The sequence below is a fragment of the Staurois parvus genome, unplaced genomic scaffold (genome assembly GCF_062004578.1).
Source record: "Staurois parvus isolate SC_StPar_1 unplaced genomic scaffold, SC_StPar_1.0 ptg000048l, whole genome shotgun sequence".
NCBI classification, from domain to species: Eukaryota; Metazoa; Chordata; class Amphibia; order Anura; family Ranidae; genus Staurois; species Staurois parvus.
Window position 1 is genome coordinate 13349252 of NW_028317844.1, and position 12191 is coordinate 13361442.

A 12191-nucleotide genomic window follows, 5' to 3' on the forward strand; every position below is an offset into this window, starting at 1 on the left:
AGAAATGTGGACCTTTGGACTAACAAGTTCCACTACATACAGTATTTTGTAGCAATAACAGTTCTTTTATTCTGGGTGGTTTCTTCTTATGGAAGTTTCTATCCCCTACTCCTTGAGGCTAGTTCAAGATCCATCTGTTAAAACACAACAAACCATAAAAAATACTGCACTACTGGTACAGTGGGTAACTGAAATTAATCAAGAGTACTCTACTGAAAACTGGGTGGATATGCTTGTCAATATGCACAAATGTACATGTTCTATCACCATTAAGGAGACAAACTTCACATGGGATAGTATTTTACTCCTAATAAATTGCATAAGATCTTTCCTGATGTCCCAGAGACCTGCTTTAGAGGTTTCTCAGATAACGGCACTTTGGAGTTGTCCATCCCTTCAACCTCTCTGGCTAAAGGCAACATCTATGGTTTCCCAAACTACCGACACTCAGTTGACATTGACATTACCTATGTGCCTACTTTTGCTCCTTTGCCAGATTTACCATTCTCTAATCAAAAACGGGTTCATACTGTCTTTAGCACAATTTTATGGGCCATCGCCCTTACCTGGCTTACTCCTACTGTACTGGTACTTCAAACAATAGGAGCCATCAAACTGATGGAGCAAATTTACCACACCATCTTAGACACCATGTACAGTTGTGTTCAAAATAATAGCAGTGTGTTGAAAAAAGTGAATAAAGCTCAAAATCTTTCTAATAGCTTTTATTTCCATACACACACATGCATTGGGAACACTACACATTCTTTTCCAAATCACAACATGAAGAAAAATAGATCAAATTTGTGTTGTTTCTCTAAAAAAATTGAAGAAAAGTGAATATTTGACTGTTCAAATAATAGCAGTGTTTGTATTCTTCTTCACAAACTCAAACATTCACTATATAACTGAAAAATGTTTGAAGATTTTGCTTTCCTTTGAATCACTTAATTAATATTTAGTTGTATAAGCACTGTTTCTGAGAACTGCTGTACATCTGTGTTGCATGGAGTCAACCAACTCCTGGCACCTGTAAACAGGTATTCCAGCCCAGGATGATTGGACTACATTCCACAGTTCTTCTTGCTGGGAGTGTTTTACTAGGGGGCAGTGTCAGCATGCTTCACTGTAATCACACTGCTTTGGATATCTGTGCTGTGCACAGCCATCCAAAGCAGTGTGCTCGAGCTGACAGGGAAAAGAGCTGTTAGTAAACAAAACAGTTCTCCTCCCCGTCGGAGATCCTTGGAAATCACCGGGCGCCTGCGAGTAATCACCAGCTGGGACCCAGTGATTGACAGCCACGGCTGCAAATGGCCACTTGGGTAGGGCGCGCACGTGGCTCGCACGCACCCCCAAACAGAACTGCGAAATCACGTATATATACGTGATTTTGCACACCCGTGCCGCCCTGTAGCAGTATTTCTGCTATAGGGCGGTCAGAAAGCAGATAACATCATCATATTTTCCTTAGACATAGCAACATAGACAAGTGGAACATGGGAATGTTATGTTATGTTGAGTGTAGCAGAGTCTAGACTCTTCATAGACTTGTCAATGTATTCTTGTCCTTAAGAATATTGGGCAATTGGTGATGTGAAATGCAGTCTCAGTGTTGGGAAGCGAGCAGTGACATAATAAGACAACTGTTTTAGAATGAAGATGTAAAATATTTGTACTATCACAATATCCGTTTTTACGGTGTATTATTCATATTGTTTTAAATGATGTATAGATAAAGTAAGGAACCACTTTGACCATGATTTTTATTCAGATGGATGACATCATTGCAACTGTAAGGGATTCCAACCTGAAGCTCACACTTGCCTTTGGAATTGGAATGCACCATGCAGGGTTGCATGAAAGAGATCGCAAGACAGTGGAAGAGCTTTTTGTGAACTGCAAGATTCAGGTATAACATCTTTCGAAAACAAAAAATAGTCTGTTTAACTTGTAGTTGTCATTGTTTTTATCCATTTTTCTTTTACTTTTAAAAAAAATAGGTTCTTATTGCAACCAGCACACTGGCTTGGGGTGTGAATTTCCCAGCTCACCTGGTTATTGTCAAAGGGACTGAATTTTATGATGGAAAAACAAGGAGATACGTAGATTACCCAATCACAGGTAATTTGAGGCACCCAGTTTATATCCTACGAAAATCAACTTTCAGCTTTTAGATTTGATTTAGCAGATTACAGTGTTTCTACTATATTGTACATGCAGTATGTGCAGTTGTAGCATCATCTTATGCATGGAGCAATAACCAAACCTGGGCCCTAAAAAATATGGATTTTGTTTCATTAGCCTCTGCCCACTTTTGCTGATAAATCATGTCAGGTTTAGGAAGATGAAATGCAATGAAAATATACATTGAATTCTAAAAATGCACACGTTGGCATAAGAAAATAGGAAAAAAAAAGGTTGGCAAAGTCCATTTTTAATTTAAGCATTTTTTTTTCAGTTTTTGCAGTTTTAAAAGTAGGGGTTTTTTTGGCTTGAAAATTACTGTAAAGTAATAAAATTGTGGTTGCAACTTTTTTTATTGCATCATGTTTGCCCAAATATTTATCAAATCAATATTTTAGAAAAAAAAAAACTAAAATGAAGCTTCGTAGCTTTGAATTTTAATGTAATTTTAGCCTTTCAGCTCTGCTATGTGGTTTCATCCTGTATGTTGCATTTATCCTACACTGCAAAAATGATTGAAATAAAGGTAAATCATTTTTTCCCCTTTTGATAGATGTTCTTCAAATGATGGGTCGTGCTGGTAGGCCTCAGTTTGATGACCAGGGCAAGGCTGTGATCCTTGTTCATGATATAAAGAAAGATTTCTACAAGAAATTTCTCTATGAACCATTCCCTGTTGAATCTAGGTAAGTGCATACATTAATAGCAGAACAGGACAAAGCACTTAGGTAATAAATTAGATATGATGCCTTTTGCTTTCTCACAACCTGCTCATTGTAACAGCTAAACTTAGCATATTAGTTCTGCTGTAATAAACTTCCAGAAATGCACACTACTGTAGAAGATATTACAATAATTGTGTCAGCTTTGTTTAGTTATAGTGACTTTGATTTTCTAGCATGGCTCTAAGACATTGGGTTCTGACTTCTCTATTTCCTTAACTCTTTAAAGCTTGCTGGATGTACTATCTGACCACTTAAATGCTGAAATTGCAGCTGGAACAATTTCATCAAAGCAAGATGCTATGGACTACATAACCTGGACTTACTTCTTCCGTCGACTCTTGATGAACCCTAGGTGAGGCTTTCTGATTAGACAACTATAGTATATTTAAAGAGAACTTTTTTGCTTTGTTCCCACCTGCAGAATTCTCCACTCTATAGTATATGTCCTGATGACCATTGTCATCCAGACAGAAAGTGAGGGGAAATCCAAAAAAGTCTAAATTGTCACCAGAGCAAGAAGTCAGCAGAAATCATCCACTGGGGACCCCTTTACTGTGACTATGTTAAGGGACATGTTCTGGTTTTCTGGAGGTTTTTGAGTGCAGTAATAAGGAGAGGACAGGAGTAAGGTTGATATATAAGCTGTGGGGTGGAGAAGAGGGGTGAAGGAAACAACAGAAAGAGAGGTAGAGAGAAAATATTACTGAGTGGAGAGATTAAGAAACAGAATCGGTGAGTAATGAAAGAGCTGGATAGGGAAACGAATAAGGTCACCTGCAGTCTGTTTAGTGTTTTGCAAGTAGTTTGTTGCAGGCTTCCTCTTTGTGCAGCGACTGAAGTGCAGAGCAGAAGTACAACACTTAAAACATGAAAACCTTTTTATAAAAGAAAAATTGCCTGTTCCTCCCAGCCTGTGTTTGCCCTATAAAGGTGGTCTAGATTATACTATGAGAATGGTACTTACCAATTAATCAGGAGTTAATAAAAGACACTTGGTTAGCAGAGCAAACTTTTCACACCAAAACTGGACTACAAGATGAACAGGAGGGCAGAGTTGTAAGATTGAGATCAATACATAATTAAGGAAAGACAATAAGGTTCCATGCACACTAAAGGGTTTTTTTTAAGCTACAAAAATGCTGTGAAAAATACTGGATAAATAAATGTTGGTAATAGCGTAGTTTAGTAGCGTTTTAGTAACTTTCAGGAGCGTTAGTGTTTTATTAGCATTTTTACAGTACATTTAGAGGAAAAGAAAAAGCTAGAAAAAAAGCTGTGAGGGCACGTTCTGGGAGAACATCATATGACGCTCTCCGAGAACTGGATGACCGCGCTGTAGCCGTCATTCAGCTATAGCGTAGTAAGGAAGTAGTTAATGAATATTAATGTACACAAACACTATATTGTACCCAATTTTTTTGTAAAATATAAAAGATGTAAATAGATACCTAACATGTCATGCTCTAAAATTGCGTACACCCATGGAACAGTGCCAAACTATGGTACGTAAAAATCTCCATAGATGGGGAGGCGTGGCCAGCCGGCATGTAGCAGGATGTGCAGTTGAGCAGCTCCACTGGAGATCCTGATAGCACCATCACCCGTGCCTGATTTTCCTCTGCAACTACTTATCTGCCTCTCCTGTCTTCTCCGATACTCACTGCTGTCCTCTCTGCCCTCCTGGACAATGGCTAAAGGGGGGAAAGAAGCTCGTATAGCACTGGAACCAGAGGGACAAGATGGCAGACCCCAGCCACGCACCACCAAAGAGAAGCAGAAGGAAGGTGCGCAACAGCTATTCTCTAAGACACCGGCCAAAGATCCTCCAGCCACTTCTGCTCCCTCAGCTACCAGTGAATGGGGAAATGGACACTGGGGAAGATGAAGGGTCTCCCCTCTCCTCCGAGGAGGTCATTGGCCTTTGCTCCGCTGTGAGTACACGCCCTGTAGGCCCAGATATGGTGCCTACCTCACACACTGTTGTTCCTGACTCAGAGTCCACACTGAGGGAGATCTTTACCACAGTCATGGTCTGTAAAACATCTATAACGGAGTTGGCTGGGGAGGTGAAGAGCGTGAAAGCTGAACTCACTCTAGTATGCCACGACATGCAGAAGTTGCAGGACCGCATTACTGCTTTGGAGGGCAGGCTTGGCACACTACAGGATGAATGACAACCATTACAGCGGGATGTCCGGTATGTGCAATCTGTCTCTTCCACTAATGCGGCTAGGCTGGGAGGCCTGGAGAACAGACTGAGGTGTAACAACATAAGGGCCGTGGTTATACCTGAATGAACAGAAGGGAAAAATCCAGTATCCTTTATTAAATTCTTGTTGGTGGCTACCTTTGGCAAAGATTCTTTCTCTCCAATGTTTACTGTTGAAAGGGCCCACAGAGTACCTCCATCACCGGGTGCTCCCCCAAGACCCTTTTTTGTTTTGCCTCCTTAATTATAAGGACAGGAATGCTATCCTGACTAAAGCAAGAACAACTACTGAGCTCTCAGTGGATAATGCTCACATATCCTTGTTCCCGGATTTCTCCACTGCTGTCCAACATCAAAGGGCAACATTTTCTGACATCGGACAACGGCTTCGTAAACTGAGGGTTCAATATGCCATGCTTTACCCTGCTAAGCTCAAAATCATCTATAATGGCAGTACACAGTTCTATGATAACCCCTCAGCGGCTATGACCTGGATACCTAAGGAGGAAAGCAACATAGTGTGGCACCTACCATCTACTTCCATGGAATATTGAATGTATCAGGTGCGCCTTTTTTCCACTACAAGGTGGATGAAGACCAGCAATCGCAACCACAATTTGCACTGTGAACTTGGTCCTGCAGATGTGCCTTAGGGGCTGTATCTTACCCTCCCCATTCGGTCCTATGTGGACTCAAAGGTTTCTTTATTCCTGAAGTGTTTTCCTGACCTCTGGGCCGAGTTGGTCCTCATAGTCAGGATGTTTGTTTATGACTTTTTTGTTTTAGGTGGGACTTTTGCTATTTTTGTTGAATTGTTTGAGCACTAACATACAAGTAGGTCTACAATTGTACTGCACCCTTTGCTGTGTGATTGCTACGAGAGTAATCCTACTCTACTTATCATCTTTCCAATGGCCATGTACTGGTGGTCTGTATTTATATAGCTTAATGTCTGGTTATACCCCCGATTTAATTTTTATATTGGGTGAATATTAGAGATGAGCGAATTATTCAAAAATTCGGTTCGGCTGATTCGCCGAATTCGCCTAATAAATTTGCTTCGAGCCGAATATATTCGCTGCGAATTTAACTTATAAAAAGGGTGTTTCTAGGCTTCAGAGAGCCTTTATATTAGTGCAGAACACTGTACCTTTAATTTAAATGCCCTTGGAGTCTGCTGGGGAAGAGAAATAATACTGTCAGTCAGTATGACATGCAGATGAGTGCACAATTCACTCATTTGGGCAGTCACGGGGCCAAAACCAGAGTCTGGAGCCACAGTGTGGCGGTGGAGGCAGCAGCAATGGGAGGCCATACAGCACCCTATGACAAAATGGAACCCACCAGCAGTGTGAGGAGACCTGAAAGTGGCACATGGCAGAGTGTGGCGATGGAGACAGCAGCAATGGGAGGCCGTACAGGGACCCATGACACACTCTGGACCTGGCAGCAGCATGAGGAGGCGGTACAGGGGCCCATGACAGAATACGGGCCTGGCAGCAGCATGAGGAGTCGGTACGGGGGCCCATGGCAGATTACAGGCCTGGCAGCAGCATGAGGAGGCGGTACAGGGGCCCATGGCAGAGTGGCGGAGCGTAAGCAGCTAAAATTGAAGGCCATACAGAGGCCTATGTTAAAAAGTCCCCCCAGCAGCAGCGTGGGGAGACGACTATCAAGAGTCCAATGGCAGAGTGGCGGAGCAGAAGCAGCTTCAATTGAAGGCCATACACAGACCTAGGTTTAAAAGTCCCTCACAGTTAATTCCAATAACGAACTCTACTCCTCCGTGCAATCTACTTACGAGACCCTGGGCAGGTCTGGGTCCAATTTGTGGTAGAGACTGGTTTTGTTCAGCCATGCTTGAGCGAGTAATAACAGGTCTGTGCTGCCCTTTGGTGTCTGGCTTAATGCGCACAACACTGAACGTCCCAGCGTTTGTCAACGATTTGCCGTTAAGTGATGCAAACCCGCTGAACCACGTTCATGAGGAGCCGGTACAGGGGGCCATGAATCAGTATGGACCTGGCAACAGCGTGAGCAGATGACAGAGGCACATGGCGCAGGGTGGCGGTGTAGGCAGCATTATTCTGAAGCCATACACAGGCCTAGGTTAAAAAGCGGAAGCCGTCAGCAGCGTGAGCAGACGACAGAGACACATGGCGCAGGGTGGCGGTGGATGCAGCAGTATTCGGAAGCCAAACACAGGCCTCGGTTAAAAAGCGGAAGCCGTCAGCAGCGTGAGCAGACGACAGAGGCACATGGCGCAGGGTGGCGGTGGAGGCAGCAGCAATGGAAGGCCATACAGCACCCTATCACAAAATGGAACCCACCAACAGTGTAAGGAGACCTGAAAGTGGCACATGGCAGAGTCTGGCGATGAAGTCAGCAGCAATGGGAGGCCGTACAGGGACCCATGACACACTCTGGACCTGGCAGCAGCAAGAGGAGGCGGTACAGGGGCCCATGGCAGAGTGGCGAAGCGTAAGCAGCTTAAATTGAAGGCCATACAGAGGCCTATGTTAAAAAGTCCCCCCAGCAGCAGTGTGGGGAGACGACTATCAAGAGTCCAATGGCAGAGTGGCGGAGCGGAAGCAGCTTCAATTGAAGGCCATACACAGGCCTAGGTTAAAAAGTCCCCCCAGCAGCAGTGTGGGGAGACGACTATCAAGAGTCCAATGGCTGAGTGGCGATCCGGGAAGTCAGCGTTGTGATTGCAGATGCAATGCAGAGATTCTATGAGGTGATGCCGTGGGTGCGAAGAAGATCATATACCGTCATACTTCCATCCATAAGACGGAACAACCTGCGAACCGGGAGCTTTATTGCCCTGACCCGCTGAGCAGCTTCTGGGATACCCAAGAGGCCCATGGCAGAGTGGCGGAGCGTAAGCAGCTTCAATTAAAGGCCATACAGAGGCCTATGTTAAAAAGTCCCCCCAGCAGCAGTGTGGGGAGACGACTATCAAGAGTCCAATGGCTGAGTGGCGATCCGGGAAGTCAGCGTTGTGATTGCAGATGCAATGCAGAGATTCTATGAGGTGATGCCGTGGGTGCGAAGAAGATCATATACCGTCGTACTTCCATCCATAAGACGGAACAACCTGCGAACCGGGAGCTTTATTGCCCTGACCCGCTGAGCAGCTTCTGGGATACCCAAGAGTTTGGCTTCTGTGGGGAATATGGTTGAAAACTGAAACTTAAAGGCATGTTGACGGAAGGGCACCAGTGTCAGTGCTCCGGAGGGAATATAGCTTCAAAGCTGACACTTAAAGGTATATCGACGGTCAGAGACCACAGGAAGTGGAGCTTGCGTCTTAAATCGACTGAATGTGGCAGACGTGAAACGTCTACGGGCCGTATATGAAACGGGTTGTTCCTCTTTCTGGAATAAGTGTTGGAAATGGCCACTCTTTTTGGTGTGGCGTTTTGTCTATTTAATTCCGATAACGGACTCTACTCCTCCGTGCAATCTAGTTACGAGACCCTGGGCAGGTCTGGGTCCAATTTGTGGTAGAGACTGGTTTTGTTCAGCCATGCTTGAGCGAGTAATAACAGGTCTGTTCTGCCCTTTGGTGTCTGGCTTAATGCGCACAACACTGAACACTGTGTCCCTGAGTAACGATTCTGTGTCCCTGAGTAACGATTCTGTGTCCCTGAGTAACGATTCTGTGGCCCTAACTCTGTCCCTTAATACACACAGGTCTGTCTCTCTTGAATGACCGGAGGCTAATGGAGAATTCTAAGATGGCCGCGATTTATAGCTCCACCATTACACAGTGCTGGCTGGCTGCTGATTGGCTAATGCGATCACATGTCATGAATGCATTATGGGTCAGCGCGCCTTGTCTGCGCGCCTTCCCAGAAATCCCCGCCCCATCTTCTCTGTCCATTTTCTCCGTCGCCACACATGTCGCCGCCATTTTTGGGAAAATTCGATTCGTGCATCCGAAGTTTGCTAATCTTCGGATTCGTCGCGAATAGAATTTTTCCAAATCTTCGGAACGAATTCCACTTCGTCATGTTCGATTCGCTCATCTCTAACGAATATGACTAAGCCAACAAACAATACTTTGACTCTATTACCGTGGTTTGGGGATAAAATTAAACAAGGCTATATTCACATATTTTAACAAATTAAAGCATCTCTGATATGTCTACAAGAGACCCATTTGTGGCTTGATTCTGTCCACCTGATCCACTCCCACAAATACAAGGTCCAATGTCACTCTAACTACTCCTTATTTTCACGGGGAGTGAGTCTCCTGGTTTCTTCTGCTTCCTTTGTGCGCTTGCAAGAGCAGGTGGATGAGAATGGTAGATATGTGTTTCTGCTCTGTAAATTGAATGGTTTTCAATGCATAATAGCTGTCATGTATATCCCTCCACCCTTCTCCAATGCGACCTTAAAATGTTTGACCCAATTTATGGCTCCGTATCCGAAGGTTCCCCTTCTTGCGCTGGAGACTTTAACAACTATTTGAACCCGGCCTTGGATAAAATTTCTATGGCCCGCCAGGTAGCACTGCCTTCTTCACAATCCACTGCTTTTGCTAATCTTTTGAATGAACTAGGTCTTAAAGATGTGTGGGGGAAAGAACATTTACAACAGAAGTGTTATTCTTGCTATTCAGCCTCTCACTCTGGTTTATCTCGCACAGAACTAGGTTTAGGTAATTTTGCCATATTACCCTATGTTGAGGATTCTGCTTACGAACCCTAGGCTACTCTCTGACCATTCTCCTTTCTGGGTTTGCCTATCTGGTACAGGCCCACCAGGGCGTCTTTTATGGTGGGTTATCCCATTTTGGTTGACCCTTTTTCCAAAGTCTGATCCTATCCTAGAGGATTTGTCTATCTTTCTTGGGCAGAATATGGATACAGCCTCGCCAGCTATAGTATGGGAATCTATATACCTTAGGGGGGGTCATTATTAGGGAAATCACAGCTATTAAACGCAGGTTTACGGAATGGGAAGACCAACAAGACACCACCTCTATTGATGTTATCCAGTCGTTACCTGGCATTCTCCATACCTCTCAAGATGATATTCTGGGTACATTTCACCAGTTCTATGAGAGCCTGTGTGCTTCCAAATATGCCACCACTCCCACTGAACTTTCAGATTTTCTAGCAGGGTGTCCATTTCCTAAATTGTCTGGCTCAGAACGAGTTAAGCTTAAAGGTCCTATAACTATTGAGGAGCTCGTGGAGGCTCTGCCAGCTTCTCCCACCAATAAATCTCCAGAAGCGGATGGTCTCCAAGCTGAGGTGTGCTTGAAATATGGAGATGTTTTCCTTCCATGCTTATTGCAAGCTCTACAGGCTGCATCAGAAATGGGGAACTTACCCGACTCCATGCGGGAAGTGATTATAATAGTTCTACCAAAACTGGGGAAACACAAATTGCTCCCAGACTCTTATCGTCCTTTCTCGCTAATAAATATGGACGTCAAATTACTGGCCCGGGTCCTGGCTAACAGATTGTCCAAGGTCATAGGCAGCTTGATATAGGGAGATCAATCAGAATTTATCCCCTCTAGATCAACATCCAATAATCTCAGACGTTTATTTCTCAACTTGTAGATGCCGGTGGACAATCCAGGAATAGGGCTATCCTCTCCTTGGACACTGCAAAGGCTAGATTTATATTGGGGGAAAGTTTATTGACTGGTTCCAAATACTGTACTCTGCTCCTAGGGCCAAACTGCATATAAACAATGGCCTTGCCACACCTTTTCAACTGTATAGAGGCACTCAGCAGGGATGCCCCCTGTCCGTCCCTTCTATTTGCACTGGCTTTGGAACCTCTGGCCATTATGGTCCGGGAGTCTACTGATATAGTTGGGTTTTGTAGGTCAGCCACTGAAGAAAAGATATCCTTGTACGCTGATGACACACTATTATATTTGGGGGATACTAATACCTCCCTACTAGTTTTGATGTCACCTATTAATAAATTTGGAAACTTCTCCGGTTTTTCCATCAACTGGAATAAATCCACGCATATGCCTTGTGTGATCCCTTGCCTGGTTGTGCCCAACTTTTTCCCATTGTCTTTTCCTTCAAATACTTGGTGGAGTGGGGGGGGTTCTCCGGAACCAGCCCAATACCTCTCACTGAATTTGGCACCCCCTGCTGACTAAACATAAGGTCAAGTGTGCAAGTTGGTGCAAACTTCCCCTATCTGTGTTGGGGAGAGTTAACCTGATAAAAATGATTTCGACTCCACAACTCCTATATATATTTCACAATTCCCCTATTTGGATACTAAAGAAATGGTTTTCCCGTATAGACTCCCAACTTAGAGACTTAATTTGGAAAAAAACAGCAGGCTAGAATTCAGATTTTGACACTGCAATATGCGAAAGACAAGGATGAGTTGGCCGTTCCACACCCTAGAACATAGTTTTTAGCGGCACAGTTCCAGCAGCTGGCTGGGGGATAGTGGGTAACGTGGATCCTGTCAACAAGTTGCTTACATTGACCAATCCCACTCTTTCAGCAATTTCTCACCTGCAGATAGCATTACCCTCTCTGCCTCTTACTTGTCCCACTGCTGTCCTATTGTGGAAGGTTTGGAGCACTCTTAAGTCCTCCTTAGGTATCACAGGATACCTGGACGCCACTCCCATATGGAGTAATCCTTTATATCCAGAAATGGCCAAACTGGAAGGGTTTCAGGCCTGGAGACAGCATAGGATACGTTTTATGGATTAACTATTCCTTGACTCTGTCTTTAAATCTTTTGCACAATTATGCTCCGAATTTACCTTATCCCACAGACAAATCTCTCATTTCCTGCAATTGCGTCACGCACTACAGACGGGATTAATCTCCCAAATATATGTATTGCTGCTATCCACTATACAAAATCCTGCTACCCTTAGCGGTAGAGCCCAATGGGCGACAGACATAGGAGAGATTGGTGGTGAGCAGTGGGACATGGCGCATGAATGTGTACCCATAATCTCTTTGTCCGCAGCACACAGACTTACTCAACTGTTTATACTCCATCAAGTTTATAGGACTCCAGAGAAATTGTATAACTGGGGCAGGAGAGACACACCCTTA

At 44.1% G+C, this 12191-nt stretch overlaps 1 protein-coding gene across 1 annotated transcript in view; it reads left to right on the forward strand.

The window, feature by feature from the left end:
- The window catches only part of ASCC3 (activating signal cointegrator 1 complex subunit 3), a 915848-nt gene that overhangs the window by 752050 nt on the left and 151607 nt on the right, over positions 1-12191 (forward strand). Inside the window, exons 30-33 of the mRNA XM_089665174.1 lie at positions 1775-1912; positions 2004-2124; positions 2741-2873; positions 3139-3264. Coding sequence (XP_089521300.1) covers positions 1775-1912; positions 2004-2124; positions 2741-2873; positions 3139-3264 — 518 coding nt within the window. The remainder of the gene's footprint in view (positions 1-1774; positions 1913-2003; positions 2125-2740; positions 2874-3138; positions 3265-12191) is intronic.